A 26,428-nucleotide genomic window follows, 5' to 3' on the forward strand; every position below is an offset into this window, starting at 1 on the left:
CAAGAGCAAGAGAATGATGTAGAGGAGAGAGGATGAGAGGCACAAAAATGTCCAAGAACCCTTAGGGAATACTTCCACACATTTTTGGGGCCTTAGGGGTTCCTTATATAGTTACGCTATTAGGGTTATCAAACAAGGAAACCTTAATTTGACTGCTTAAGCTCCAAACAACCCATGGACTCCCTCCTTAGAAGCATTGGACGAATTCTTATGGGTTTCCCCATAGATTTCATCCACTCCAACTTCTATGGAGTCCATTAGCCCATTTATGCAATTATCTTATAATTACAATATCAGTCCCCTTTATTTAATTAATCACTTTTAGCCACATAATTAATTCTTATCTAATATTAATTAAACTATATGATTTCTCTTTTAATATATTATTCATCTAATATATTAATAAACCATAATAACCTCTCTCTTCATAAATCATCCTATCAAGATGCTTTGGTGAAGGCAACCCAAAAAGACCATGCACAACCGGGTCAAGTACTTTCCAAATATAATTACGGGCTTAGACACTAATCTAACAGTTTCTCGTTTTGAGTTGGACCTTGGCGCTAAAGCATCAGGGTGTAAATGCGAGGCCGCGGAGGCAAGGGCCCAAGCTTGACACTTATGTTAGGTATTGACCGTTAGTTAGGTCATCCTTTAGAAAACCGTATCGTTATATTTGACGTCTTTCTAGAGGGATACGTTAACACTAACATTTCGAAAAAATCATTTACACTTGCATGATAAACATACAATTATCAGATGTCATTGTAAGTACTCAGTAGGCTTACATACATATTGTGAACCATAGAACCTAATGACATATTTGCAAAATTTATGCAAACTATCTTTAGCGGTATGTGAAGACATTTTCAAATTCTCATCTAACCCATTGGCCGAGGGACATATACTAACGTTCAAAGTGTGGTTGTATATTTTTGTAACATAGAATCTCAGTGTACCTCTTGCGTCATGACGTTGCTCAAAATATAGACACACTCTCATGAAGTCTTCGACGATACATTGAAATAAAAGTTTGTGCATTCGACAACATCGTTAGAAAAAGTATCCATGGAAAATTGTGCCTTCGTCAAAATAATCATACATGGGACGTTGGTGAATAATTTTAATATCTCTTTGGATATTTTCGTTTTTCTGCCTCACCTTTGGGATTCCGTATTGCTTAAACTTTTGATTATTTCCTCCAATGTGTTACCAACACCCATCATCGGTTGCATCACAAATTTAATTGGTGTGGAAATGAACACGACATTTTCAGTGAAAGTGATAGAAGTTACGTATTAATATAGTGTAAGATGGTATGATTTTTTAGCTATTAATATTGAATTAAATTGCTTTTTTTTTTGAAAAATCTAGTCTTTTTTTTAATCGACAAATCTATCTACTTCTAAGCTAACAACATTTATTCCACATATGTCCAGGACGGGACTTGAAGCTTCAACCTCTAAGAGAAAGAACATCACCTGATACTGGTGGGCTACAAATCTAACTAATAATTAGCTAAAATAGAAAGAGAAAGAATAGACAAATTCCTATCGAGTTTGTCGAGCCACGTGTGGAGATGGATACCGACTCCCCTCTCGTAATCTTTGAGGTAGACAAATATAAGACAAAACTGCAAAATTGGTCCCTATGGTATTCAAAAAACTTTGGATAGGGTCCAAAAAGTTTCCAACTTGCACCGATGGTCCAAAATCAAGGTTTTTCTTTGGTTTTGGTCCTAAAAATATTGAAATGTCCATTTTACCCTTATTATTTATTTTTTCCATTTTTTATTGTGTTTAGTATTTAAAAAATTATAAAAAATAAAAAATAAAAAATAAAAAATATCACCCTACCCTTTGACTCCACCCACCGTACCTCTCTCTCTCTCTCTCTCTCTCTCTCTCTCTCTCTCTCTCGTCAGCAACTAATAACACTAACATTTATTTGTTCTTCATCATTCAAGAACACCATTGTATCTTCTTGGCTCACATCCTCTCTCGACTTTGGCTCAGGTGAGGATTTGCTTTGTAATTGGTTGTACGATACCTTCCTCTCTTCCCATCCACACCTTTGCCTTGTCGTCCTCGCGTTCATTTATTTCGCACTGGGAAACAAAGAAGAAGCAAAAAAACCATAACTATTTCACCATCGCTGGAAACCCTAGCTCTTCAACTTCGGAGATAACCTTCATGGTAGGCGGCGCTGCGAAGCCTATATCTCAACAAAACCCTGAAAACGAAATGAAAATTGAAGGCAATATATCGATTTCTCAACAAAACTTTGTCTCTGTCTACCTCCACCTCGATTCAGGAACATCAACGGCCAAATATACAACACTATCATCTTCTTGAAATCTCCAACCTATTTTTTTAATCAAATTTTGATCTGAAAGGGTTGAACGTCTGAAATCGAGTTTTGAACCAAATTGTATTCATCGGGGCAGCTCCATGGGAGAAGATGAAATCTAAAGCTGAGTTACAGAGCAAAATCGGAGGCCCAAGAACACTCAGATCTAACATTGGAGGTCCAAAAAAAGGGATTTTTTTGGAAGTGTCCCAAAGTCGACGCTGAGGAATCTCTTTGTGCAATTTTGCAAAACTCCACCGTCGCTTTAGCAATTTAGGCTCTGGATGTGAAGATTGGGTGGCGGAGGCTTTGGTGGTCCTGAATCCGAGGAGTGATTTGAAGAATTTCGAGTTCTTTCCCATTTTGAAATGTAGTTAATGGTGGTGTATTGAGAGTAGCTCCGGCAAGTAGTTTGTTGAGAAATGCATTGTACTGAGAGAGAAACCAATCTATGTTTTTGTGTGTGTGTGAGAGAGAGTGATAAATATTTTTTTTATTTTTTATTTTTAATTATTTAAATACGAAAGTAAATAAAGAAAATAAAAAAAGAAAAGAAAAGGGAAAAATCGACTTTTCAAGTGTCTTAGGGACCAAAAACCCAGAAAAACTTTGATTTTGGATTTTCCATGCAAGTTGGAAACTTTTTGGATTCTATCCAAAGTTTTTTGAATACCACAGGGACCAATCTTACAACTTTGTCCAAATATAACGAAGTCATAATAACATAAGACAAAAGTGTAAGATTGGTCCCTGTGGTATTCAAAAAACTTTGGATAGGGTCCAAAAAGTTTCCAACTTGCACCGAACGTCCAAAATCAAGGTTTTTCTAGGTTTTTGGTCCTTGATACACTTGAAAAGTCAATTTTACCCTTTTCATTTCTTTTTTCTATTTTATTTAGTTATTTTGGTATTTAAATAATTAAAAATAATAAATAAAATCTCTTTATCTCTCTCTCTCACACACACAAATATGAATATGAATCTCAAGAACACTCGCTTTTTCCTGAGTTCAAGAACAAGAGCATCACATTCACGAACCTAGAAATCATTTCTTTCAGATCTGATGAACTACCCTTCACCACCACTTAAATCGATTTCTACTATGAAATCCAAACCTAAACTTGATCTAAATCGATTTCTTATCTGAAACTGCTGCGTAAACTTGATCTTAAACACCAGATGAAGATATCAGGTACTGATTTGTGTGTGCGTGTGGGTTTTTAAATTATTCCCTAGATGATTAGACAACCATCAAGATGATCAAAGGGGGTATGGGAAAGGAGAAGTAGAGGTGGCGACAGATAAGGATTCGAGAGCAAAACCAACGCCGTGAATCACCCATTTCTGCCTCTGTTGGTAGTGAATGTATACCCCCCCGTCAATTTCTTTCCACAGCCCAGTTCAACAACAAATGAACCATCGATAGGTCTTCCGCTCATGTCCCTACAACTGATTTTGGGGTGAATCAGATTTTAGAACCTCTAATTGTTAGAAAATGTAAGATTGCTTTTTAGGGTTCTTAAGAAGAACGGGGTGAGACTTTAACTAGAAATATGTGGAGAGAGAGAGAGAGAGAGAGAGAGAGAATGAGGGACCAATTTCACCAATGATTCTCTATTTTCAATCGATAATTTCGCAAAACTAACAATACTTGATAGCGTACCTGATGACAAGAGTTATGGTTGCGTATGTTCCTTACTTCACAATTTCTTTAAGGAATCGAAGATGAGATGGTTGTTGAATGAGGCGTGTGATGCAACGTTGAGGAGATAAGAATCAGACCATGCACGAATGAGACGGTGGAATGTGAGGTTTGGGACGATATCGGTGGATCGAAGGACTTGCATGGTGGCGGCACATGTATTATGGCTAGAATCGAGCAATTTCTGGTTGCTGGCACGATCATAGGTGAAGAACACACATAAAATTGTTTACAGAGATGGAAAGAGAGGGGGGTTAGGTGAGATTTTATTTTTTATTTTTAATTATTTAAATACCAAAATAAATAAAGAAAATAGAAAAAAGAAATGAAAAGGATAAAATCGACTTTTCAAGTGTATCAGGACAAAAAAGTCAGAAAAAACCTTGATTTTGAACCTTCGGTGCAAGTTGAAAACTTTTTGGATCCTATCCAAAGTTTTTTGAATACCACAGGTACCAATCTTGCAGTTTTGTCGTAACATCATTTGCGGTCCTAAACTTATAATGTTGACTTACGTAATAAGAAAAAAGAAAAAATATATAAATAAACTATCATTAAAGAAAACTAGCTTCGAGTCAACTTGGGAGAAAATTTTCCACCTCCAATTAACATTACACATTCTTTTTAGCTTTTGACAATGCCTGAAAGGTCAACAACGACAATTTCTGCTGTGTGATATCCAATCACTTTTTAATGCCATCAAGATTATAAACTTTTCAAGCACTTTTTTATTATCTTTTTCAGAAAAGCCTCGTATATTGTCTACAATGTTTGGTATACACTAATTAAAAATGGAACGAAATAGAATATATATATATATATATATATATATATATATATATATATATATATATATATATATATATATATATATATATATATATATATATATATAAAATAATAAAAAAAAAAAAAACTTTTTTGTTTGTCATAAAAATATAAAGAGATTTTCTAATATATGGCTTAAGGCACATATAAAAGGAAAATTTACAAAAATAGCCATTTACACTAATGACATTACAAAAATAACCAAAAAAAATCGAAATTACAAAAATGACCACCCATTTCGCAGATGAGAAGGTCCCATCTGCGAAATGGGCTTCTCATCTGCGAAATGGTACTTGTACTTTCGCATGTGGTTTTAATATATATATATTTTTTTTTTAAATTTTTTGTTGTATATATAGGGGTAATTTCGCAGATGGAATAGGTCCATCTGCGAAATCCTCTGACTCTATCTGTGAAATCGTTGTTATTTTTGTTTTTTGTTTTTTTGTTTTTTTGTGTTTTTTTTAAGGTTGACTATGAAATGGTTTATTTTGACTACGAAATCAGGTTGCTATATAAATAGTGTTTTACGTTAAAAACATCAACATAATACGAACAAAGCATGAAAAACATCACAACAATTACATGAAAAACAACGACATAATACGAATAAAGCATTAACGTAAAACACAAGTCACAACAATTACATGAAAAACAACGACATAAGTCACAACAATTACATTAAAAACATCACAACAATTACATGAAAAACAACGACATAATACGAACAAAGCATTAACGTAAAACACAAGTCAAAACAAACCATTTCATACTCAACCTAAAAAATACAAACCATTTCATAGTTAACGTAAAAAAAAAAATACAAAAATAACAACGATTTCGCAGATAGAGTCAGAGGATTTCGCAGATGGACCTATTCCATCTGCGAAATTACCCCTATATATACAACAAAAAATTTTTAAAAAAAAATATTAAAACCACCTGCAAAAGTACAAGTACCTAAAGCACAACTGTGCTTTAGGTACTTGTACTTTCGCAGATGAGAAGCCCATTTTTGTAATTTCGATTTTTTTTGGCTACTTTTATAATATCATTAGTGTAAATTGCTATTTTTGTAAATTTCTCCATATAAAAAGTATTAATTAATCATAATTAAATGTTAAATATATTAATTATAAGAAATATTATCATAATTAAATATAAAATTCATTAATAATCTCTATAATTAATGCATTTCACATTTAATTATGATAATATTTTTCATAATTAATACTTTTTAGAGTAAATTACATGAATGGTCCCTATGGTTTGGGGTAATTTGCACGTTTAGTCCCTAACTTATTTTTTTAACTCGGAAGGTCCTTATTGTTTGTTTTTGTTACGCGTTTGGTCCCTACTGTTTGTTTTTGTTACACGTTTGGTCCTTATGTTATCTAAAAAGACTATTATTTAAATAGGAAAAATGATGGGGTAAGTAATGTAAGGTGAAGGAGGTGGGATTAGGGGTGTGTTTATTTAAATAAATCAAAAAAATCAAGGGAAAAATAATATTTTTAAGTGAGTCGGGGACCAAGCGCGTAACAAAAACAAATAGTAGGGACCTTTCGAGTTAAAAAAATAAGTTAGGGAACAAACGTACAAATTACCCTAAACCATAGGGACTATTCGTGTAATTTATATTTGAAAATCTCAAATATAAAATAGATAAATTCTTATGGTATGCATTTCGTTCTTGTCTAATTGGAGGAGGATTTATTATTATTATTATTATTATTATTATTATTATTATATAACTTATCTTTTATAAAAGTAATTCGAAATTTTAATTGAATTACTTTGATTTTTATTTTCCAAAAATAAGTAAAGCAATTTTTTATTATAATTTATCTTAAAATCTCATGGTATTTATTTTTAATTTGTAACGATCAGCTCCTTTTAACTATTTAAAATATATGTAACAAATATTAAAACAAAAAATAAATAAATTATGTTATATAATTTATATAATAATATATTTTATGACAATATACATAAAAACCATTATAGTTTTTTAATTTTTGCAGTTTAACCATTATATTTTATTTTAGTCTATAAAAGGCTCCATTTTTCAAAGAAAATTCCATTGTGATCACCTCTGACATAATCCTCCTAATTTTTTTGTTTATCGGATATTGAAAATGACTTGACTTCGTATTAACTACATGACATAATATGTATTTTATGAAATAATATCTTATTTACCAAAATTGCTTCTTATTGGTTGGTTTAGCAAGTTATACACAAACACCATGTAGGTAAAAGAAAAACAATTTCAGCATGTTAGATGTTATTTTTGAAAATACATATGATGCTATGTCACATAAGGACCATTAGCGTGCGAACTATTATTCAAAGGGACCACTGATGCAAAAAACGTTTCATAAAGATCATTTTCGGGAAAATTTAAAGTGTAAATTACATGAATTGTAACATCCCAAAAATATAGTTCAAAAATATCGTTTTAAATCATTTAAGAAAAACTCATATTTCATAAAACAGCATAATAAAATCACGTATGGTGTATCTCAAACATCATATCAAAGTACTGTATCAAACCATGTAACAAAATATCATAGTCTAAAATATTCCAGACTGAAAACTGTGATGTGTACCATGTAGTCACCCCGAGCTCTTCCCCTTGCTACCGGAAGTACCTAAAACCAAAACTGAAAAGTGTAAGCACGAAGCTTAGTGAGGCTCCCCAAACTACCACATACCATACACATAAGCACATGATATCATACATTGGGCCTTGCCCACTACATCGGGCCCCGCCCGACATCAGATCGGTATACATATAACATAACAACACGCATATAAGACAAAACCATATAACATAGACATATAAACATTCCCCGGGCTTGCCCCGATATCGGACCGAAGTCTGGAACACATAACACATAACATATAAGCTAAACCTTCCTCAGGCTTGCCCCGACATCAGACCAAGTCTGAAACACATAAACAAATACATGCAAGCATCACGAAGACATCAAGCATACAAACATTCATCGGGCTTGCCCCCACATCGGACTGGAGTCCGGAAACAGATAAGCTACATCGGGCTATCCCAGACATCGGACCTAAGTCTGGTATACGCTAAGATACATATACGGGACAGTATTGGTGCCTTCGACCTGTTTCTACTGGAGGAAAACCCACCTCTCAAACTGGTTGCTGATATCTCAAGTGAGGAATCTCCGATGGCTGCTCCAACGACTCCTTGACTATAAATTTACAAGGAACATTTAGTCAAACATTGAAAATTGTTTACCCCTGGTCAAAGTCAACTCTCTAGTCAAAGTCAAAGTCAAGGTCAACTTCTAGTTGACCTAACTCGTCGAGTTCCTATGCTATTCAAACTCGTGATAAACCGAGTCAACTCGTCGAGTCCCTTCATAGACTCGTCGAGTTCCACCTGGTACGAAACTAGGACAAATCGACTCAACTCGTCGAGTACCCTTCTGGGCTCGCCGAGTCCCCTTGTTTGTTTGGGATATCTTGATGGATTAAACCCCTCCACTTCATATCCAAGCTTCATACTTCACATAAACCCTGAAAATGTCCTTTTGAGGGTAAATTTTCCAACTTTACCCATTAATACCTATTCTTAATGGGTTTAGCTCAAACCATAACTCCTTGGGACTTAAAACTTGGTCCTTAAGCCATCCTTGTACTAAACTAAATCTTACAACCACATATCTAACCCTTTAACATTACTTGGACACATAAAGATCCCACCTTTATCTTCATGCATGACATTTTTGGGCTAAAAAGGCCAAAATAGCACTCTTTCTTTGCATGGAGGCTCTAATGGCATAATGTTTGCACCTTTATGCCTTAACAACCCTTAATGATCCCATATCTGAAAGGACCCTTGCTTGGGACGTCCAAACCCCAAAGGTCAAGCTCTTTGAATCAAAACCCTCAAAAATGGAAAATAAGTAGATCTAAAGGATAAATGATCAAGTTAAGGAAGGGAATGAAATGTTGCTTCTGGATCTACAATCTTCTCTTGGAGCCCTCAAGCTTCTTCTTCCTCTTCAAGCTTCAAAACACACAAAAACACTCAAAAATGGCTCACACACTCACACAATGCTCTAGGGTTTCGTGGATTAGGGTTTGGGACTTCGAGGCTGGAAATGAGGCCATAACATGGGGATTAAGTTGCTTAAATATGGTGCAAAACCCCGAAATTAGGGTTTTATCCTGGCAGGCCTACTCGCCGAGTTGTGGGCTCCCAACTCATCGAGTAGATGGCTTTAAACTCGCATCCAGTCCCGCTTGTACTCGACGAGTCTGGGGCTCCCAACTCGTTGAGTAGCTCTACAAAATAAACAAAATACAAATTAAATGCATACCATGAACGAGGCGTTAGATGAATGGTCCTTATTGTTTGGGGTATTTTGGGCGCTTGGTTACTAACTTATTTTGTTAATTCGGAAAGTCACTACTGTTTTTTTTTGTTACACACTTGGTCCATACTGTGTGTTTTTGTCACGCATTTGTTCCCTGTCTTATCTAAAAAGACTATTATTTAAATATGAAAAAATGATGGAGTAGGTAAAGTAAGGTGAGTGGGGTTAGGGGTGTGTTTTGTTTATAAATTAAAAAATCAAGAGCAAAATAGTTTTTTTAGGTAAGAAAATGACCAAACACGTAACAAAAACAAACATTAGAGATCTTCTGAGTTAAAAAAATAAGTTAGGAACCAAACACGTAAACTACCCTAAACCATAAGGAGCATTCGTGTAATTTATTCCAATTTAAAAAAAATAAAAATTAGATTCATTTATATAAATTAATTTGCATTTTTTAAACTAAACAACAATATTAATTAATTTACATCAATAGTATAAACATATAATATAAACATAAGGTATAAACATAAATATTTTATTTAAAAATGATGATTTTTTATTATATAATAATTAATAATAAAATTGAATAATTTTTCCACGTAAAAACTATTAAAAAAAACTATTTATGATGGCAGTTTTGCATGACAACCATCTAGTGTTCCAAAGTAATATTACTCATTTAAATTAAAATATAGTGAAATATGGAATGTGATCGGAGAAAAATAGAAGGTGAAATAAAGTGGAAAATTGGTTTGGGAGATGGTCAGGTTCTCTTTATATTTTTGTAAGATAAAACTTCAAAAACGGTCCCTGTGGTTTCTGAAAATATCAAGTTTAGTCCCTAAGTTCAAAAAACCTCACGGATCGTCCCTGTGGTTTCAAAACTTTTAATGTTTAGTCCTTCCGCCTAACTCTGTCAGCTTTCTGCCGTTAAGTGAGGGGTATTTTCGTCATTTCAATACCAGGGACCATTTATGAGGTTGTCTCTATTAAAAAAAAAGAAAAAAAATATAATTATTTAATAAAAGGCCCCCTCTCTCTCTCTCATACACACGATCATCTTCTTCGTAAAAAAAACTCAGATACATTTCACACCAACAAACACACTTTGAAAAAAAATTGGAATCTCGATAAATGTTGTACAAGGACGCCATAGAATTAGATCGAGATGCTTAATCTCCAATTGGGTATCAGGTAAAAAAAAACATAATCTGATTACCATTCTTTCAAATCCTTATTCAATCCGTTTCATATTTCATCATATTAATCAAAAACTTTGATGGGTTCACAAGGATTTATCAGGTTAAGACTATCTTCCTTCTTTGACACCACAATAGTATCAAATCGTTCAGAGGATTCCATTTTCCATTTACAATCTGTACTGAAAAACCCCATAACACTAGAATCATCCATTCCCTTTTCTATTCATAGGAAATGGTTTATTGTATGATACTAGCATAATCGAATTTAGCTGATTCCAAGGGAGGATAACATTACAAATTTATGATAGAGAGCAGGTCTTTCCAATAATCTTCGAATAAGGAAGAAAAGAAATTGTTAGGGAGAGAAATTAACAACTCTTTTAAGCAGAATCGATGTTGTTCGCCATTACCCCTTCCAACCTTGGTTCACCGGAAAAACGAAGCATAAGAATGGGGACTGTCGCCTCCGATCTAACCCCCTCTCCACCTTTCCCGTCGAAGCTCAACCCCCAAACACCTTACTTTGATCCGCGACTGCAGCGCCCCCTCCCTTCGAGTTTCACTGCCGGAGTAGTCAAAGTCAATGAAGAAATCAACGATAGCTGTCACTTCCATTCTTCTTCACTCTTCAATCCGATCAAGCATCGGTGGTACACCCCCTTGATCGGAAACCGTTGCCACTTGGGCCCTTCCGTTTTCCTGTCGCCATAAATTGGTGTCTCTCCCCCTCTTTGTGATTGGCTCAACCATCGTCGGAGGTCCCGTCAATTTCTTCCGTTCGCATCTTTTCCGTTCCCGTCAAATGGGAGGGGGTTGTTGCCCTCTTGAATGTCGGAAAACCCCACCTCTACTGGAGATTTTCTCGATTAAAGTTGAAGAAGAAAAAGGAAGGCAACAACAACAAATGTCGGTGGTTGTTTAGCTAGCTTGTCATTGAGAAAGAAGAAAGGGTTGATTCGGTGGTGAATCGATATAAAGGAAGGTTGATTGGTTGGGATGTGATGAACGATAATCTGCATCGTAACTTCTTCGAGAAAAGACTCGGGAAGAACGTGTTGTCATTGTTTTTCAATCGAGTTCATAAAATTGATCCGAATGCGATTTTGTTCATGAATGAATTTAACACCACTTAACATATGAACGATGAATACGCTCCTCCTATGAAATACTTCAGAGGGATGAAGAAGATTCAGCTGTTTAAGAGGAATAGCGAGATCAAAATGGGGATAGGGTTGGAATCGCATTATAGGGCTGAGCCGATTGACTTTCATTATGTGAGAAGCTCGCTTGACTCGTTGATTCAAACAGGTTTACCGAGATGGTTGAACAATTAGATGTTAAGAGAGAGAGAGAGAGAGAGAGAGAGGGTGGGGCCCTTTTATTAAATAATATATATATTTTTCTTTTTTTAATAGAGACAACCTCATAATGGTCCCTGGTATTGAAATAACGAAAATGCCCCTCACTTAACGGCATAAAGCTGACAGAGTTAGGCGGAAAGACTAAACATTAAAAGTTTTGAAACCACATGGACGATCCGTGAGGTTTTTTGAACTTAAGGAATAAACTTGATATTTTCGAAAACCATAGGGACCGTTTTTGAAGTTTTGTCTTTTTGTAATTGGTCCCTATATATTATCTTTTTTCTAATTTAATTTGAGGATAAAATGATAAAATTTAGGAAAAAGAACAAAATGAAAATAAGAGTATTTTATAATTATTTAACGGTTAGTTATTAACTATGTTAGCCAAAAGATCTAAACATGCAATTTTTTAAAATCACCGCGTATTGTTTTTCAATGTTCTTTAAGCTTTTTAAAAACTTTCCGCTATTATACAAATAAAAACTACATCTTTCGATTAGTTTGAACATTTTATTTATAACTAGATATGTTGTTCATACTCCGCATGAGTCGTGTGCGACTGATTTGAGTGTCGTTTTGTTTATAGATTAATAGGCGTCGTTATTGACTCTTTTAGTTAACTTTGGATTATTTTCATACGGATAAAGAGTCGGTGACGGATAGATATAGGGCAGGAAAAAAAAGTTAAATACGAGGACCAATATAGAAAAAATATAACAAAAGAAGAAAATGTAAAGACGAAAACAGTAAACAAAAACATGATTTTCACTATTCCTAACTGGTTGTTGACTCTTTTAGCGGAAAAACCCGGGTTTTGTCCCGCATCAATTTTTTTTGTGTTTTTTTATGAAAAAATGTAAAAGTTTTGACTGCAATGACCAAAATGTCAATGACTAAAAAATTAAAGGGGTTGGAGTTAACAAGTTTTTAGAAACTGGATCAAAGTTGTCAATTCCATAAAGTTTTGTGGTCAAATTTTGAATATTAAAAGGTTCCTAAAAAATATAAAAATTTTGAATGCAAAAACCAAATATGTCAAAATAGCTAAAGAATAATAAGCAAAGTTGACAAAAAACATGAAACTTTACTATTCTTTAACTTTTAACTTTTTTTAATATAAACTATGTGGGGAACCCCCATATTGTGGGGGTCGGATGCAACAAGTCTTTCAGCAAAATTGAAATATGAACAAAATAAATTTACATTATAAGAATGACTTTTAAAAAAAATTAAATTCCTATTTTTACATATTTATTTTCACTATATGATATAAAATGTTTGTTTTTTTTTTATATATTTGTTTTAAAAAACAAAAATTGCACCTTAAGACAGATTTGAACACAAAATGACCAGGAAACCGTAACTATTCCGCATAAAATATGGGTACCGACATAAAATGACCTAAAGACGGATTTGAACATAAACACATAGACAGATGACCATTTTTTCCAAAAGCCACATAAGTTTACTATTCCTAAAAAGTGTCCTCCTTTACAGGGCCGGGTCAAACGGTGGGCAACCCGGACGACCGCCCAGGGCCCACGTCTTCAGGGGGCCCAAAATTTCTGGGCTATGTTGTGTGTGTGTGTGTGTATATATATATATATATATATATATATATATATATATATATATATATATATATATATATATATATATATATATAAATGATTTTTAAGGTCTAAAGTCAATTCAAACTCAAACTAGCAAAAAAGATAAACAATTTGGCTTTCTTGTTATTGCTAATTGTATGTGTTTATAGTGAAGAATAAATAATATATTTTTTTTTTGAATCTTTATGATATTTGTCTTTAAGGGCTATTTTTTTCTTTTAGCCCCGGGCCTCATATATGTTTGGACCGGCCCTGCTCCTTTAATATATATATATATATATATATATATATATATATATATATATATATATATATATATATATATATATATATATATATATATATATATGAATAAATAAAATGACCAAAAACAGAGGGACGGAATCTGCCAAAGCCACAAAGTATTGTGGTAAAATTGGAAGGTAAAAGAAAACATATATAATTGCAACATCACCCATAATTGTTAGGAACTTTATTGTTTTTAACTTTAGACATTTTTAATATATATATATATATATATATATATATATATATATATATATATATATATATATATATATATATATATATATATACCTTATTAAGCATTTAACATGTTTTGCTGAATTTTAAGAGGTACAATCCTTAAAGCATCATATACAACAACTTTATGCATTGAAAAAAGATTGGATCTCATACGGTTTCATGCTCTCATCTTGAAATTGAATTGGTAAAAAACGAAGCATTCGTCACGTTAAGCCAATGGACCTAACCCCTTTAATCCCACAATATTTCTCTTATGCATTGCATGCTTATCCGGTCAACAATTGAATTGGTCGAAATTGAACTAGCTTCCCTAAAATTTAGCCAACTGAATTGGTTAATTGAATATGTTAGATCCACTTTAAATAGCATCTCAGTGTTCGTGTTCTTTAATCCCTGGCACCACCCCATCCCTAGCCACCTTCAACGACATCAATGTTACCTGTACAGTTCATCTCCAGCTTCCATCGCCACCTTTACAGCCAAAAATCATCACCGTAAACCACTGCGTCCTTCTTCAACTATCTCTCTCATTTCAGGTTAAGGCTTTCCTCCTTTCTGATCTCCATTTATTTTCAATGTACAGAGTTGTGGTCATCTTTTTGGCATCTTTCTGTTGAAGTTCTCCATTGCCTTCCTTCATCTCTATACTCTTTCATCTCTACTACCAACCACCGTTACTATCAGTTTAAAGGAAGCAGAAGAGGAAAAGAACCTGATGAATGATGAACAAGATCTGGATGGGAAGCTTGAAAGAATTAGGTGATGTTACTTAAGTTCTAATGATATAGAAACCAATTATCTGGTGCTTTTTTTTATTGTAGACCTGTTCCAGTTCCATTTTCTGTTATGAAGATAATGTAGTTTCTGATGCTGTGTTTTTTAATAGGCCGTGCTATTATCTTTCTGACGAATATGAAAAGTGGCTACATATGTTGTAATTTTGTCATGTGAAGACCATCCTCAACATATGTTGGAAATTACCTTCTTCATATTTCTTCAGTTATTAACTTTTTTTGGCAATTTAATTCATTTTCAGCCTCAATTGTGGCATAATTCATAATTTTTTTTCCCTATCTCAAGCAATAGCAGGATTGGGGTATAACACAGCTTTGACTTGCAAAGGTTTTGTTTACATTGTAAGGTCTAATTACTTTATCCAACTTGATCATGACACATTTATGAGTTTTTGTGTGCGTTTATGTCTGTTTATGTGTTTTTTTAGAATATGTGTGTTTCTGAAGTGGAAAATAACATCCTGCAAAAACTGCCTCTCCTGGTGCTTATATAGTTCCATTAGTTGAGATGTTCAATGTTTATAAATTGGTAAAAAGTTCAATTTGTTCTTTAAATGAGTGTTTTACTAATTTTCTAAAAGATTATTTATACAATGACCTAACTCATGGGTAATAGTGTTGATAAAATTGGTGTTTATACTCGAGTTATCTTAATCAAGGTTTGTATGGCATCACAAATGAGATTAATAATGTTTGGTACCTAATTCAATTTATCCGACATGTTTTTGAAATTCATTGTTATTAGGTTAAAGGGTGTACCATTCAAGTTATAGGTATACATGTGGCAACATGCTTTATTTTAATCATTATATCAACAAATAGAAATTACATATGTAAACATTTCCTCAAGCTGTTAATATTTTTTCCAAGTTGAATGGAATGATGTGAAGAAACGTTTGACTTCCAAAATGCCCGCCACGGTAGTTATGAATAAGTGTTAATTCCCTATTATTAATTGATGAACACTATATGAGATTAATTAAATTTGAGTTTTATATATTTCATTACAATTATTTTATGTATATATTCAGTGAATGTCTGTAAATGTGCAAGTGGAGTAGTTGGTTTCACTCATGAAGGTGGACTAAGGTAAATCCGTGGAGTAAATGAACATCTAAGAAGGATACAATGGTCCAAAAATGTATTAAACAAATAAACTTAAAGTGTACTTTTCTATTGAGTTGTTGATATTACTGATATAAATGTTCTTAAATATATTTTATTTTAACTTGCAAACATTTGCAAGTTTATCTATATTTTCGATAAGTATACTACCTGCATTATAATGATTTCCATATAAATGTATTCATATTTATACAATCTCTAATGTAAACCTATTCAATAAGTATAATACTTGAAACAAAATATTTTTCCCTTTAACACTATACACAAATATTTTTGAATAGTTATCAATGTAAAATATACACACAAATTGACTAAACGGTTGAAAGGTTAAAAAAAACATATATTTACTCGTGTAGTATGTTACAAGAAAATTATGATTATTACTTTTTCTTTATTTTAGTTTTCAATTTCAAGCGATTAAAAGCAAGAAATAAAATTATATTTAAAATGATTAAAATAAAAATAAAAATATATTATAAAGGGATTAAAGGGGATAAAGTACGTTGCAATTACTTTCTTTAAATCCTTTTATAACAGAGTTATTTCTTGGTTTAATTAAATAAAGAAATAAATTATGATTGAAATTACAGATATTGAAAGGATAGATGTGACTGCAAGCCTGGACCTATGGATAGAAGAGACTCGGTTCAAATCGCTCTATGTATCTTTTTAGTATACAAAAAAATGCATCGCTCTATGCATTTTTTATTATACAGAAAATGCATATGGGTTTAATAATATGTGGCCAACATTTTTTTGTTTTCGCAATGTATGTTTTTAGTCTTAATATGTTGATTTTGTGGTGGTTATGTGTATTAATGTTTAGAGACAAGGATAATAATTTATTTCAAAAGAAAAATGATGAATAGGTCTAAAAGTAGGACAAATGTATAGTGTGAACCATCATCTCTTTTTCTTCTTCTTACTCATTTCGTTTCTCTATTTCTCCGCATCATTTCATTGATATGCATAAAGATACTAAAACCCCAAAAGCTCCGATTTATGTACACAAATTATTCCTCACAATGGTCAATATACGTAAGTGTATCACATATAACTTTTTTTTATGAGATTATATTATAGGGATAATGTCATAAAAAACCTTAAGTTTGGCAGAAAATTTCGGTTTTACCCTTCAGCAGATTTTTTGTTCGTTTATACCGCAAACTTGTCATTTTTTTGTCGGTTTTGCCCTTGTTACCTGCAATAGCAGGTTTCCAGGTTACTATTAATTATTTTTTGCGAAAAAACCCTTAAGTTTACAAATATTTTGCAAAAAAACCCTTAAGATTATAAACATATAAAATATAAATATATATTCAAAATTTTATAAAACTAAATAGTTTTCTACTGAAACATATTTTTATTTTTATGTATGGTAAATTTTATATTTGTTCGATACAAAGTTTTTATATTTAAATTTTAAAAAATACCTAGGTTTATCAAAATTTAAATATATTTATTAATTAATACTTAAACTTTTCAAAGCAATATCAAAAAACGCCTGTTAGCTAATAATAATATGACATTAGTTACGTTCAATTAATTTCTTTAAAAGAAAAATAAAATTATTTTATTTTTTTAAAAGGTTTGTATTTCAGAAATAATAAACTATCATATTTTTTATAAAAATAAATATATTTATATAATAAATTAGACAAATATATTTATATTTTATATGTTTAAAATGTTTATATTTATTTATGATGTTTAAAATTTTTATTATATTTTTATAAAAAAAATTTGATAATATTATTATGTATTTAAACATAGAAAAATACGATACGTTAGTATTTCTGAAATACAAACTTTTTAAACATATAAAATATTTTTATTTACCTTTTAAAAAAATTAATTGAATGTATTTGATGTCATATTATTCATATTAACTATTTTAGCATAATTAATTATTAACTAACAAATGTTTTTTAATTTTGTTTTTGAAAAGTTGAAGTATTTATTAAGAAATATATTCAAATTTTTATAAAACTAGGTAACTTTTTTAAAATTTAAATATAAAAAGTTTATATCAAACCAATATAAAAGTTACCATATCTAAAGCTAAAAATATGTTTCAGTAGAAAACTATTTAGTTTTATCAAATTTTGAATATATATTTATATTTTATATGTTTATAATATTAAGGGTTTTTTTGCAAAATATTTGTAAACTTAAGGGTTTTTTCGCAAAAAATAATTCATAGTAACCTGGAAACCTGTAATTGCAGGTAACAAGGGCAAAACCGACAAAAAAATGACAAGTTTGCGGTATAAACGAACCAAAAATCTGCCAAAGGGTAAAACCGACATTTTCTGCCAAACTTAAGGTTTTTTATGACATTATCCCTATATTATAAGAAAAAATAGGTTATAATTAGTTCAATTACTTATGCCACATACTTTGGACATGACATCATTTTTATTTTTGGTAATTTTGATGCAAGTATTCCAAAACAAAAAATTAATTTCAAAAGTAAAAATAAGATGTTCTATAAATAAATGAAGTATATACGTCAAATATTATATCACTTCTAAAATTAATTTCCGAAAAAATTTATTTACACTCGTCGCTTATCGCGGGTAAACGGTTAGTGTGTGTTTGTGAGTGTGTGTGTGTATATATATATATATATACACACACACACACGTACCAAACATGTAACCAATACAATTTCACATTTTTGTATTCTAATAAATGAATAGTTTTACTATCATTTTGATAAATATCGTTTTAATATAACTCCTCATTAATATTATGTTCTGTGTCATATAGATATATTAGACCATCCGTTATACCCACCACATACCACATATGTGGTGGGTGCCACATCAGCACCACATTCCACAACCACTAACATGAGGTACCTACCACTAACACACCTCTCTACATCAATATTTTTATTTTTTTTTTAATTCACAAATACAATAAAATTACATTTTTTATAATTAAAAAGCACATTTTTTTAGAACTATTTTTCCATTAATTATAAAAATAAAATAACAACTTCAAACTACATTACTTAGTTAATCTAGAAAAAAACATTACATTAATTAAAAAAACAAAGAAACATACATATAAAAATCCTAATCGCCGTTCATGCTACATTGGTACAAATGTTCTGCGACATCTTCTCGAAGATTGAAACAAGTTTCACTGTTATGAATTTAAACAACTCACTCTAAAAAAACATTCGTTCCGGGTACGAACTCCTCAATTGGAACGACAACGTCGTTCGGATCATACGTGCAAATCGTTCGACCCTCATCTTCAATAATTATATTATGCATTATAATACATGCTAGGACCATTCGTTTAATTATTTCTTTATCCCAGAATCGTGTAACATATTTCACTACATGTCATGTCTGTTTAAGGACTTCAAATGCCCTCTCAATATCCTTTCTCGCCGATTCCTGTTTTTTTGTAAAAAAAATTCGTCTTTTCACTTCGAGGAACTGAGTATGGCTTCATCAATGTAGAATAATCCGGGTATATCCCACCAAGGTAGTAACCGTATTTGTAATCGTGCTCGTTCACCGTAAATGTCATATCAGGTGCTTTGTCGGTCAAAATATCGTTGAAAAGTGGAGACTCGCCAAGAACATTAAGGTCGTTGTTAGACCCCGCTACTCCAAAAAAGGCATGTCATATCCACAAATCTTGAGATGCAACAGTTTCTAGGATGATAGTTGGTTTACCTATATCTCCTCGAGTGAACTGACCACGCCATGCAGTTAGACATTTTTCCCAAGCCACATATGTACAATCTAAACTACCAAGCATACCCGTAAATCCATGCTTCTCTTCATGAGCCGAATATAATCTCTCAATATCACGTCGAGTAGGTTTGCGCAAATATTCTTCGTGAAAAACCTCATAAACACATGCAGAAAACCAATCTACACATTCAACTGCGGTCCTCTCGGATACTTTCAAGTATTCGTCAGATGCATCAAATGCTATACCGTATCCCAAATACCTAAGAGCAACCGCACATTTTTGTATACTACTAAAACTCATTCTTCCTCTAGCGTCGGATTTTTGTTTGAAAAAATCATAACGGGATTATAAAGCATTACTAATACGTAAAATTATAGCCTTATTTAGATGGAAACGACGTTCGAACGAGTCGTCATTATAAAGACAATTATCGGCAAAGTAATCACATACCGATAAGTCGTGTGCGCCTTGACGATCACGATTGACGATCGCCCTTGTATGAGCTGCATTCAAACTTTCTTCGTCGTGAATATGTTGCACAACGTTGAAGAATATCTCGACGAATTCTACGTCATCATCCGAGTCAAAACCTTTTAAAAATTCCATATGTATTGTGGAATCCATGTGTATGTGTTTTGTGGTTTTAGAGAATAAGATGAGGTGTAAGTTTTGGTATAATAGAAGGTTTATTTATATTTAGTGAATTGAGTTTGAAAAAAAAAAAAAAAAACGACCAAAATAGCCGTTCAACGACCAAAAAACCCAACAACCAATCACATTATTCTTTTGAATCCATCGTCGGAAGCACGAAGAAGCACGACCACGCCCGACCACGGAACGTCGGGGTGGTGTGTACGATCCGTTATCGTGGCCAACTAGACCACGATTTCATTCGTGGTATGTATACCACAAGACCTTAGACAACTTATTTCAAAACTCAGATTTATATCTTCTAATTATATTTAAATTTGAATTTACAATAACTTTAAAATTTTGATATATCTCTTAATTAATAATTTATTTAAAATGATTTTTTTAAAATAACTGATTAATAATTATAATTTTTTATTATAAAATTTTAATTAATTTTATAACCGTAGTTTCCACGTATTATAAACTTGTATATTACTACTTTTCACCTTTCATAAAAACTCAAATAAAACGACATTAATAGCTCCTACTCCACCTACAAAAACATCACATCTTGCTTTCTTTTATACTTGTTTTTTTCCTTTTGTCACACGTAGAAAAGGGTTTTGATATTGTTATTTATGGGAAATTGGATTGGTTACAATCCCACTTCAACCATACCTTTCCCATATCTTCTCCTCTCCAATAATAGTGCTACTGCTACTACTGCTATCTATAATTAATGATCATCACCTACAACTTTTAAATTTACTTTTGTTCTTAAAAATCTTTACACAAAGTACGTCTTTTTTAATCTATTAATTCGTTAAAAACTCATATTCTATCAATTAAGTAACTTAGTATTACAACTCAAATATTCAAACACCATCTTTTAGGGTCGATTATATTACAGTTGATTATCTAACGAAGACTTGAGGCTCCCACCATTGCTACACATGGTCAAGAGATCCAACAAAGTTGCATACAACACATCAAGAGATAAATGCCCCAAATATCTCTTTGTTTCCCCCTCCGAATCCTCTCTTTCAACCTTGTATTCCTCCACTCCTCCGCCATTCCCCACCACCAACCACCACGATATGCCGCCTTCACCATCCTCCGGATCCACATGAGCCACCACACCCACCGCTTCACCCTGCTCCACCTCAAAACATAAGCTTAAAAAGTCCCGACTCGCGTTCATTCCCACACTAAGAGCTTCTTCATGCAGCCAATGGATAATTTGACTCGCAACCTGTTTAATTCACAATTAGTAAATTCTGTATTTTAATAAATACCGCATTGGACTGGGATTGAGACTGATGTCAATGAGACAAAAAATTGTATCTTTTTGTCCCGTTCAAAAATGCGAAACAAGATGGGACAAGGACTCGCTCTCGATATCTCATTTGTGCAAAAGACAAAAATGCCCTTGTCACCCTAATCATCAAAGATACCCCTAGAAAGCTTGTCCAATCTGTTCCACTCCAGTGTAACAGACGTAGCCTTGGCTACGTCTGTTACAAGGGACTGGAGAATATGAGACTTCTTTCTAGGGCTATTTCGATGATCAGGATGACAAGGGCATTTTCGTCTTTTGCACAAACGAGATATCGAGAGCGAGTCCTTGTTCATCTTGTTTCACCTTTTTGGATGGGACAAAAAGTTACAATTTTTGTCCTGTTGACATCAGTCTCAATTCCAGTCTGCAACTCCCACTCCCAGGTACAACATGTTATGTCCTGTCATGTCATGTCAAACATACGTCTCGTCTTGATCCAACTTTTTGGGTGGGATAAAAAATTGCCACCGACACCAGTTTCCATGACGGTGACAGTCGAAAAAACAACCTGTTCTGTCATGTCATGTATCAGACATACCTGTTGTAAAAGTATGACATGAAGGTCGGCTAAGTTACAATCATATCTATTGATGGAACAGCTGTTTTCACATTTCCCTTTAAAGAGCCCGACTACATTTGGAGCACCTTCACCTTCAATATTAATACAATCATCAATCACCACCACTTTAGTGTGGGACTGTGACTTCCCCCTCTTCTCTGCCGCCCACATCTGGTGGCCGGAATGAAGAATGGACTGAGGGACATCCACCACCAGTGTCCATGAAGATGTACGAGAAGTCCATGTAGGATGAGACACCAATCTAACATACGATACACTCTTAGCCTATGTCATAATAATAAAATAAAAGGTTAAATTCAAAAAACAAAAAATAGCAACCTAATTTCAAGAAAGCAAAAATATAAATTACCAGATTTTCTAGTTGTGTCAAAACTTTATATGAAAATATTCTGTGAGCAAGAGACATGCAGAAATGACCAAGAAGGTTTGACTTTGACCCATCTTTTGTTAGCTGCCCGAACTGTTGACTTTTGTTGGGAGAAGCTGACCGGTTCTTTGCCCGAACAAATACATGTTCATGAAAAAGCTGTTTCAAAAGAATTTCGGAGCTGATTCTATTTGGAAGAAATGATCTTTTTTTCATGGGTTGTTTTTCTTCTTCGCCATCAATTAAGGGTATGAGGGCATTATTGTCATTATTTTCTTCATCATCAGTTACATCATGATCTTGAGTGGATGATACAAGTGAAATGAATACAGAGGCTTCTTGATCTATGTTTAATTGTAAATGATTCTCTCGTATGCCAGTTACATTCACACCTAATGATGGAACAAATGCTTCTTGATTTATTAAATTAAAAACCTGAATAAAAATTTAATAACAAATTAGTTTAAGAAAATAGATTTATTTACATCAAATTATAATGTTTATTCGCTTACCTGTTCATTGAAAACAGCTCTGTGAACTTCACGAAGATCAGAATGCCTTTTCTTTACACCATCATCATCATCATCATCACTTTCATCTTCTTTCTTTACTTCTTCAGAAAACTCTGAATTTGATAGATTTGTTGTTCTTCCATTTGACCTTTTTGGAATATCATCACCAACAAATCCAAATTGAAGAACATGACATGCTTTTGAAGGAAGATTTAAAGCAAGCATTCCAGCATTATCATGTTCAACACGAACAGTTGACATTGAAGATTGGCGAAATATAGCTGTTGGATCATATAATGTATTGTCAAACAGATCAATGTAGAAACCTTCATTTCCAGCAGCAGAAGCAGCCATTCTATGCCTCTTAACTTTCCAATTCTGCTGCAATCTATTGTCAGGTAGGTTTTTAGGATGATATAATAAAGAAAATCAAAGATAGGTGATAGCTGAAGCTGACCTTATTAGAGCTCCATAGAATCTTGCTTCTTTTGCAACTTGTTTCTCCAGTGCTTTGGCTGATTGCTTAAAGTATTTCCCAAGTTGCTGAAATGAAAAAGAATCATCAAACAAACAAACATGATAGTAATACACAAAAAGATTAGAAAGTTTTTAGTTTTTTGAATGTGTATTTAAGAAATACCCTAAAGCATTGGAGTTTTGTTGCTGTAGATACTGCAAGGTCAGATAAAAGTTCATTAGGTAATTGTTTTGGTCTGGTCATTCCAGCTACTGTGACAGCATCATTACTTTCAACCTAGAAAGAAATTTCATAAAGTAAAATTCAGAAATTTTGTTTATATGAGTTGAAGAGGTTAAGATAATAACTTCGTGATGACTTACAGTGTTAATGAGATCAATGATAACAGAAAGTTCTTGGTGAGCCAATTTTAGATTTTCAACCATGTTCTGCCATGGCCATGGTGATGACGAGGTTGTATCTTTGGAAGAACTAGTAGTAGAGTCGCCTTTCTTTTGTTTCTTGTTTGGATCTTCTCTTTCTACAGCCCAAGCAAAGTCTATTCGCCGAATTTGATTCACTCTGTTATCATCATAACTCAAATCGCTGCAAACATTACATCGGAAAGATCAGAAAATGGATTCAAGAGATGCGATGTGTGAGATTTGGGGAAATTGAAAGTGATGATGTTCATACGGAGGGAATTTTTCAGCTCCATTTTCTTCGATGATTTCCAAACGTTTGACTGGGAGTTTGTCGAGAGAGATACTCAGGTTTCCATCCATTTCCAGAGTCTAATCTTCAGGGAATTCGATAAACTTGTGTTATATTAGTGTATAAATGGCAAACGATATTCCACAATTGTGATCGTAATTAACAGAATTAATACATTGACATTCGTAAACAATACTTCAAATTCCCAATACTTCCAATAAACAAATTCAGAGACAGATTTCACTAAGAAATTTCTGAATTAGGGTTTGAAATAAAGTAATCTAGGGTTTCAATTTTCTACTCCCCAACATTAAGTTTGAAAGTAATCATTAGAAGTATCACGTATCAAAAGATAAAGATTGAAATAACAGATTATAACTCATAGGTTCAAATTAAAACTTTGTATATTTAGCATTTGAAGGCAACAAATCAACCAATGGAGAGATTAGAGAGTTATTCTCTCCAAACAGAAAAGAACGAACTGAAAAACAAGAGAACTGTGAGTAGACCTTAAGAAATGAGGAAACAATGACCGGTGACAGACGGAGGAGTAGCTAACGGAGGGAAGTGCTGTCGACGGAAAATGAAGCACAGGAGCGGCCGCCGGGGACTCTTCCTGTGTAGCATATACCAGGACGTGCTGACTGCTGACGAAATCATTTTTTAACACAAGTTTTTATATTTATAAAACAGCCACTAAAGTTTTCAAACTACTCAAATTGTACACGAATTTTATTTTATTTTTTAAGACTAAAGGGTGTCATGCTTATTTTACCAATGGTAAAACGACGCCGCTAGCTTTTGTAATTTTCACATTTTTTACCTACAAGTATATGGTGTTGTACCTATGAGTTTTTTTTTAATTCATTTTAGAAAAAAGATTAATATTTTTAAAACCATAATAAAATTTAAAATAACATAAACTTAAAAATTACAATTTAAAAATCCTAAAAATTAAAAAAAAAAAAAAACATGAAAATTAAAATTACATTGAAAACCTAAATATTGAAAATAAAACATGACGTTAAAATTTAAAAACCTAGGAAAAAAAAAACAAAGCATCGAATTTTCAATTGCGATTCAGATTATATTTTTTCCGAATCGATGCTTTTATAATTCTTGCCGCTTCTTGATATTTGGGGTCGAGATGCCTCACTTATTGTATTAACAACGTATACTCTGTGAATCGGACGGTTTCAGCTACATACCTCTCCAAAGTTGAATTCAATTGGGTCATTTGTATCATCATTTCTTCCGATCTTGCTGGCTGCTTGGTTCGGACTGAATAATTTGAAGAAGTCGTTTTCCCTTTTCCTTTTACTCGAGCTTTTGTTTTATCTCTTCCCATTGGACGGGGAGGCGGGCGTATTTCTTCAATATTGTCGTCATCATCGTTAAGATTAACACCTACATGACCATCCGATGAGACTTGTTGTGAGCTCATATATGAAGATGTCCGACTTCTTTTTGGCGGATTTGCAATTTCTTAATATGTTGCAAATTCCCTCCACCTAACGCTTCTTCTCATAACTTCTCACACATGAATAAACTTAAAAGACTTTTGCAGATCATCTTGGAACGTAGCGTGTATTTTTTTTTCAACAAACTCACTTCACCTTCTCTGCTAGCCCATTGCTTCTCAAAGTTTGTGTAAATTTTATTCTAATGTGTGACGACTTTGTTCATAAGATTCCATTTGAAGTTACATTGGTTGGAGTTCTGATAGTGTGGCCTTCGACCTATTCCCCTACAAAAGCGTTCTGTGATATGTAACCAAAACTGATCACGATTTTGACAATTTCCTATGCCACCATCTTCAGATATGTTGACCCATGCCCTCTTGCTAACTCAACTTCTTCTTTTTGTATCCATCTTCTTGGATCAACCTTCCCTTTCTCTTGTTGTTGAGGTTGTTGTTGTTCTTCGTGTTCGGTTGAAGGTGTGAATGGCGGTTGGGATGAAAATTGGGGTTGAGATGCTTGGGTTTGAGGTTGAGATTGGAAATGGAATTGTTGGGACATTTGAAATTGTGATTAATAGCTAGGAGCACCATCAATTTGTGGCCGGTAAGGTGGGTAAGGTGGTGAGGATGACAGATCATAGCCGAAAAGTGCGTAGACGTTGTTATCATTTTGGTTTGAAGCATTTTGGTTGGAAGAGTTTGGGTTGTTGAAAGAAGACATTTTGAAAGAAAGAATTATTATATTGAGAGTGTACTGTGTGGTAAATTTTTTCATATGTGA

General features: G+C 33.0%; 2 protein-coding genes across 3 annotated transcripts; both read right to left on the minus strand.

Moving 5' to 3' along the window:
- Positions 1–19,253: 19,253 nt before the first annotated feature.
- On the minus strand, positions 19,254–19,883 carry LOC145010033 (uncharacterized). The gene is made up of 2 exons (XM_078968630.1): positions 19,562–19,883; positions 19,254–19,489 (listed from the first exon to the last, which is right to left on the minus strand). The coding sequence occupies exons 1-2, from the start codon at positions 19,881–19,883 to the stop codon at positions 19,254–19,256; spliced, it is 558 nt and encodes a 185-aa protein (XP_078824756.1).
- A 1,152-nt stretch (positions 19,884–21,035) lies between these two features.
- LOC145011276 (RNA polymerase II transcription mediator) lies at positions 21,036–24,830 on the minus strand. 2 transcript variants are annotated; one of them, XM_078969962.1, is made up of 9 exons: positions 24,695–24,830; positions 24,168–24,265; positions 23,855–24,077; positions 23,655–23,768; positions 23,472–23,557; positions 23,015–23,402; positions 22,485–22,937; positions 22,094–22,399; positions 21,036–21,468 (listed from the first exon to the last, which is right to left on the minus strand). In XM_078969962.1, exons 2-9 carry the CDS (start codon positions 24,254–24,256, stop codon positions 21,121–21,123), a joined length of 2,007 nt encoding a protein of 668 aa, XP_078826088.1. In that variant the 5' UTR covers positions 24,257–24,265; positions 24,695–24,830; the 3' UTR covers positions 21,036–21,120. The 2 variants fall into 2 exon arrangements, with proteins under 2 accessions (XP_078826088.1, XP_078826089.1); XM_078969963.1 differs by having other exon boundaries at positions 24,168–24,270; positions 24,695–24,824.
- Between the last annotated feature and the right edge of the window lie 1,598 nt (positions 24,831–26,428).

The sequence above is a fragment of the Lactuca saligna genome, chromosome 8 (assembly GCF_052625555.1).
Source record: "Lactuca saligna cultivar CGN05327 chromosome 8, ASM5262555v1, whole genome shotgun sequence".
NCBI classification, from domain to species: Eukaryota; Viridiplantae; Streptophyta; class Magnoliopsida; order Asterales; family Asteraceae; genus Lactuca; species Lactuca saligna.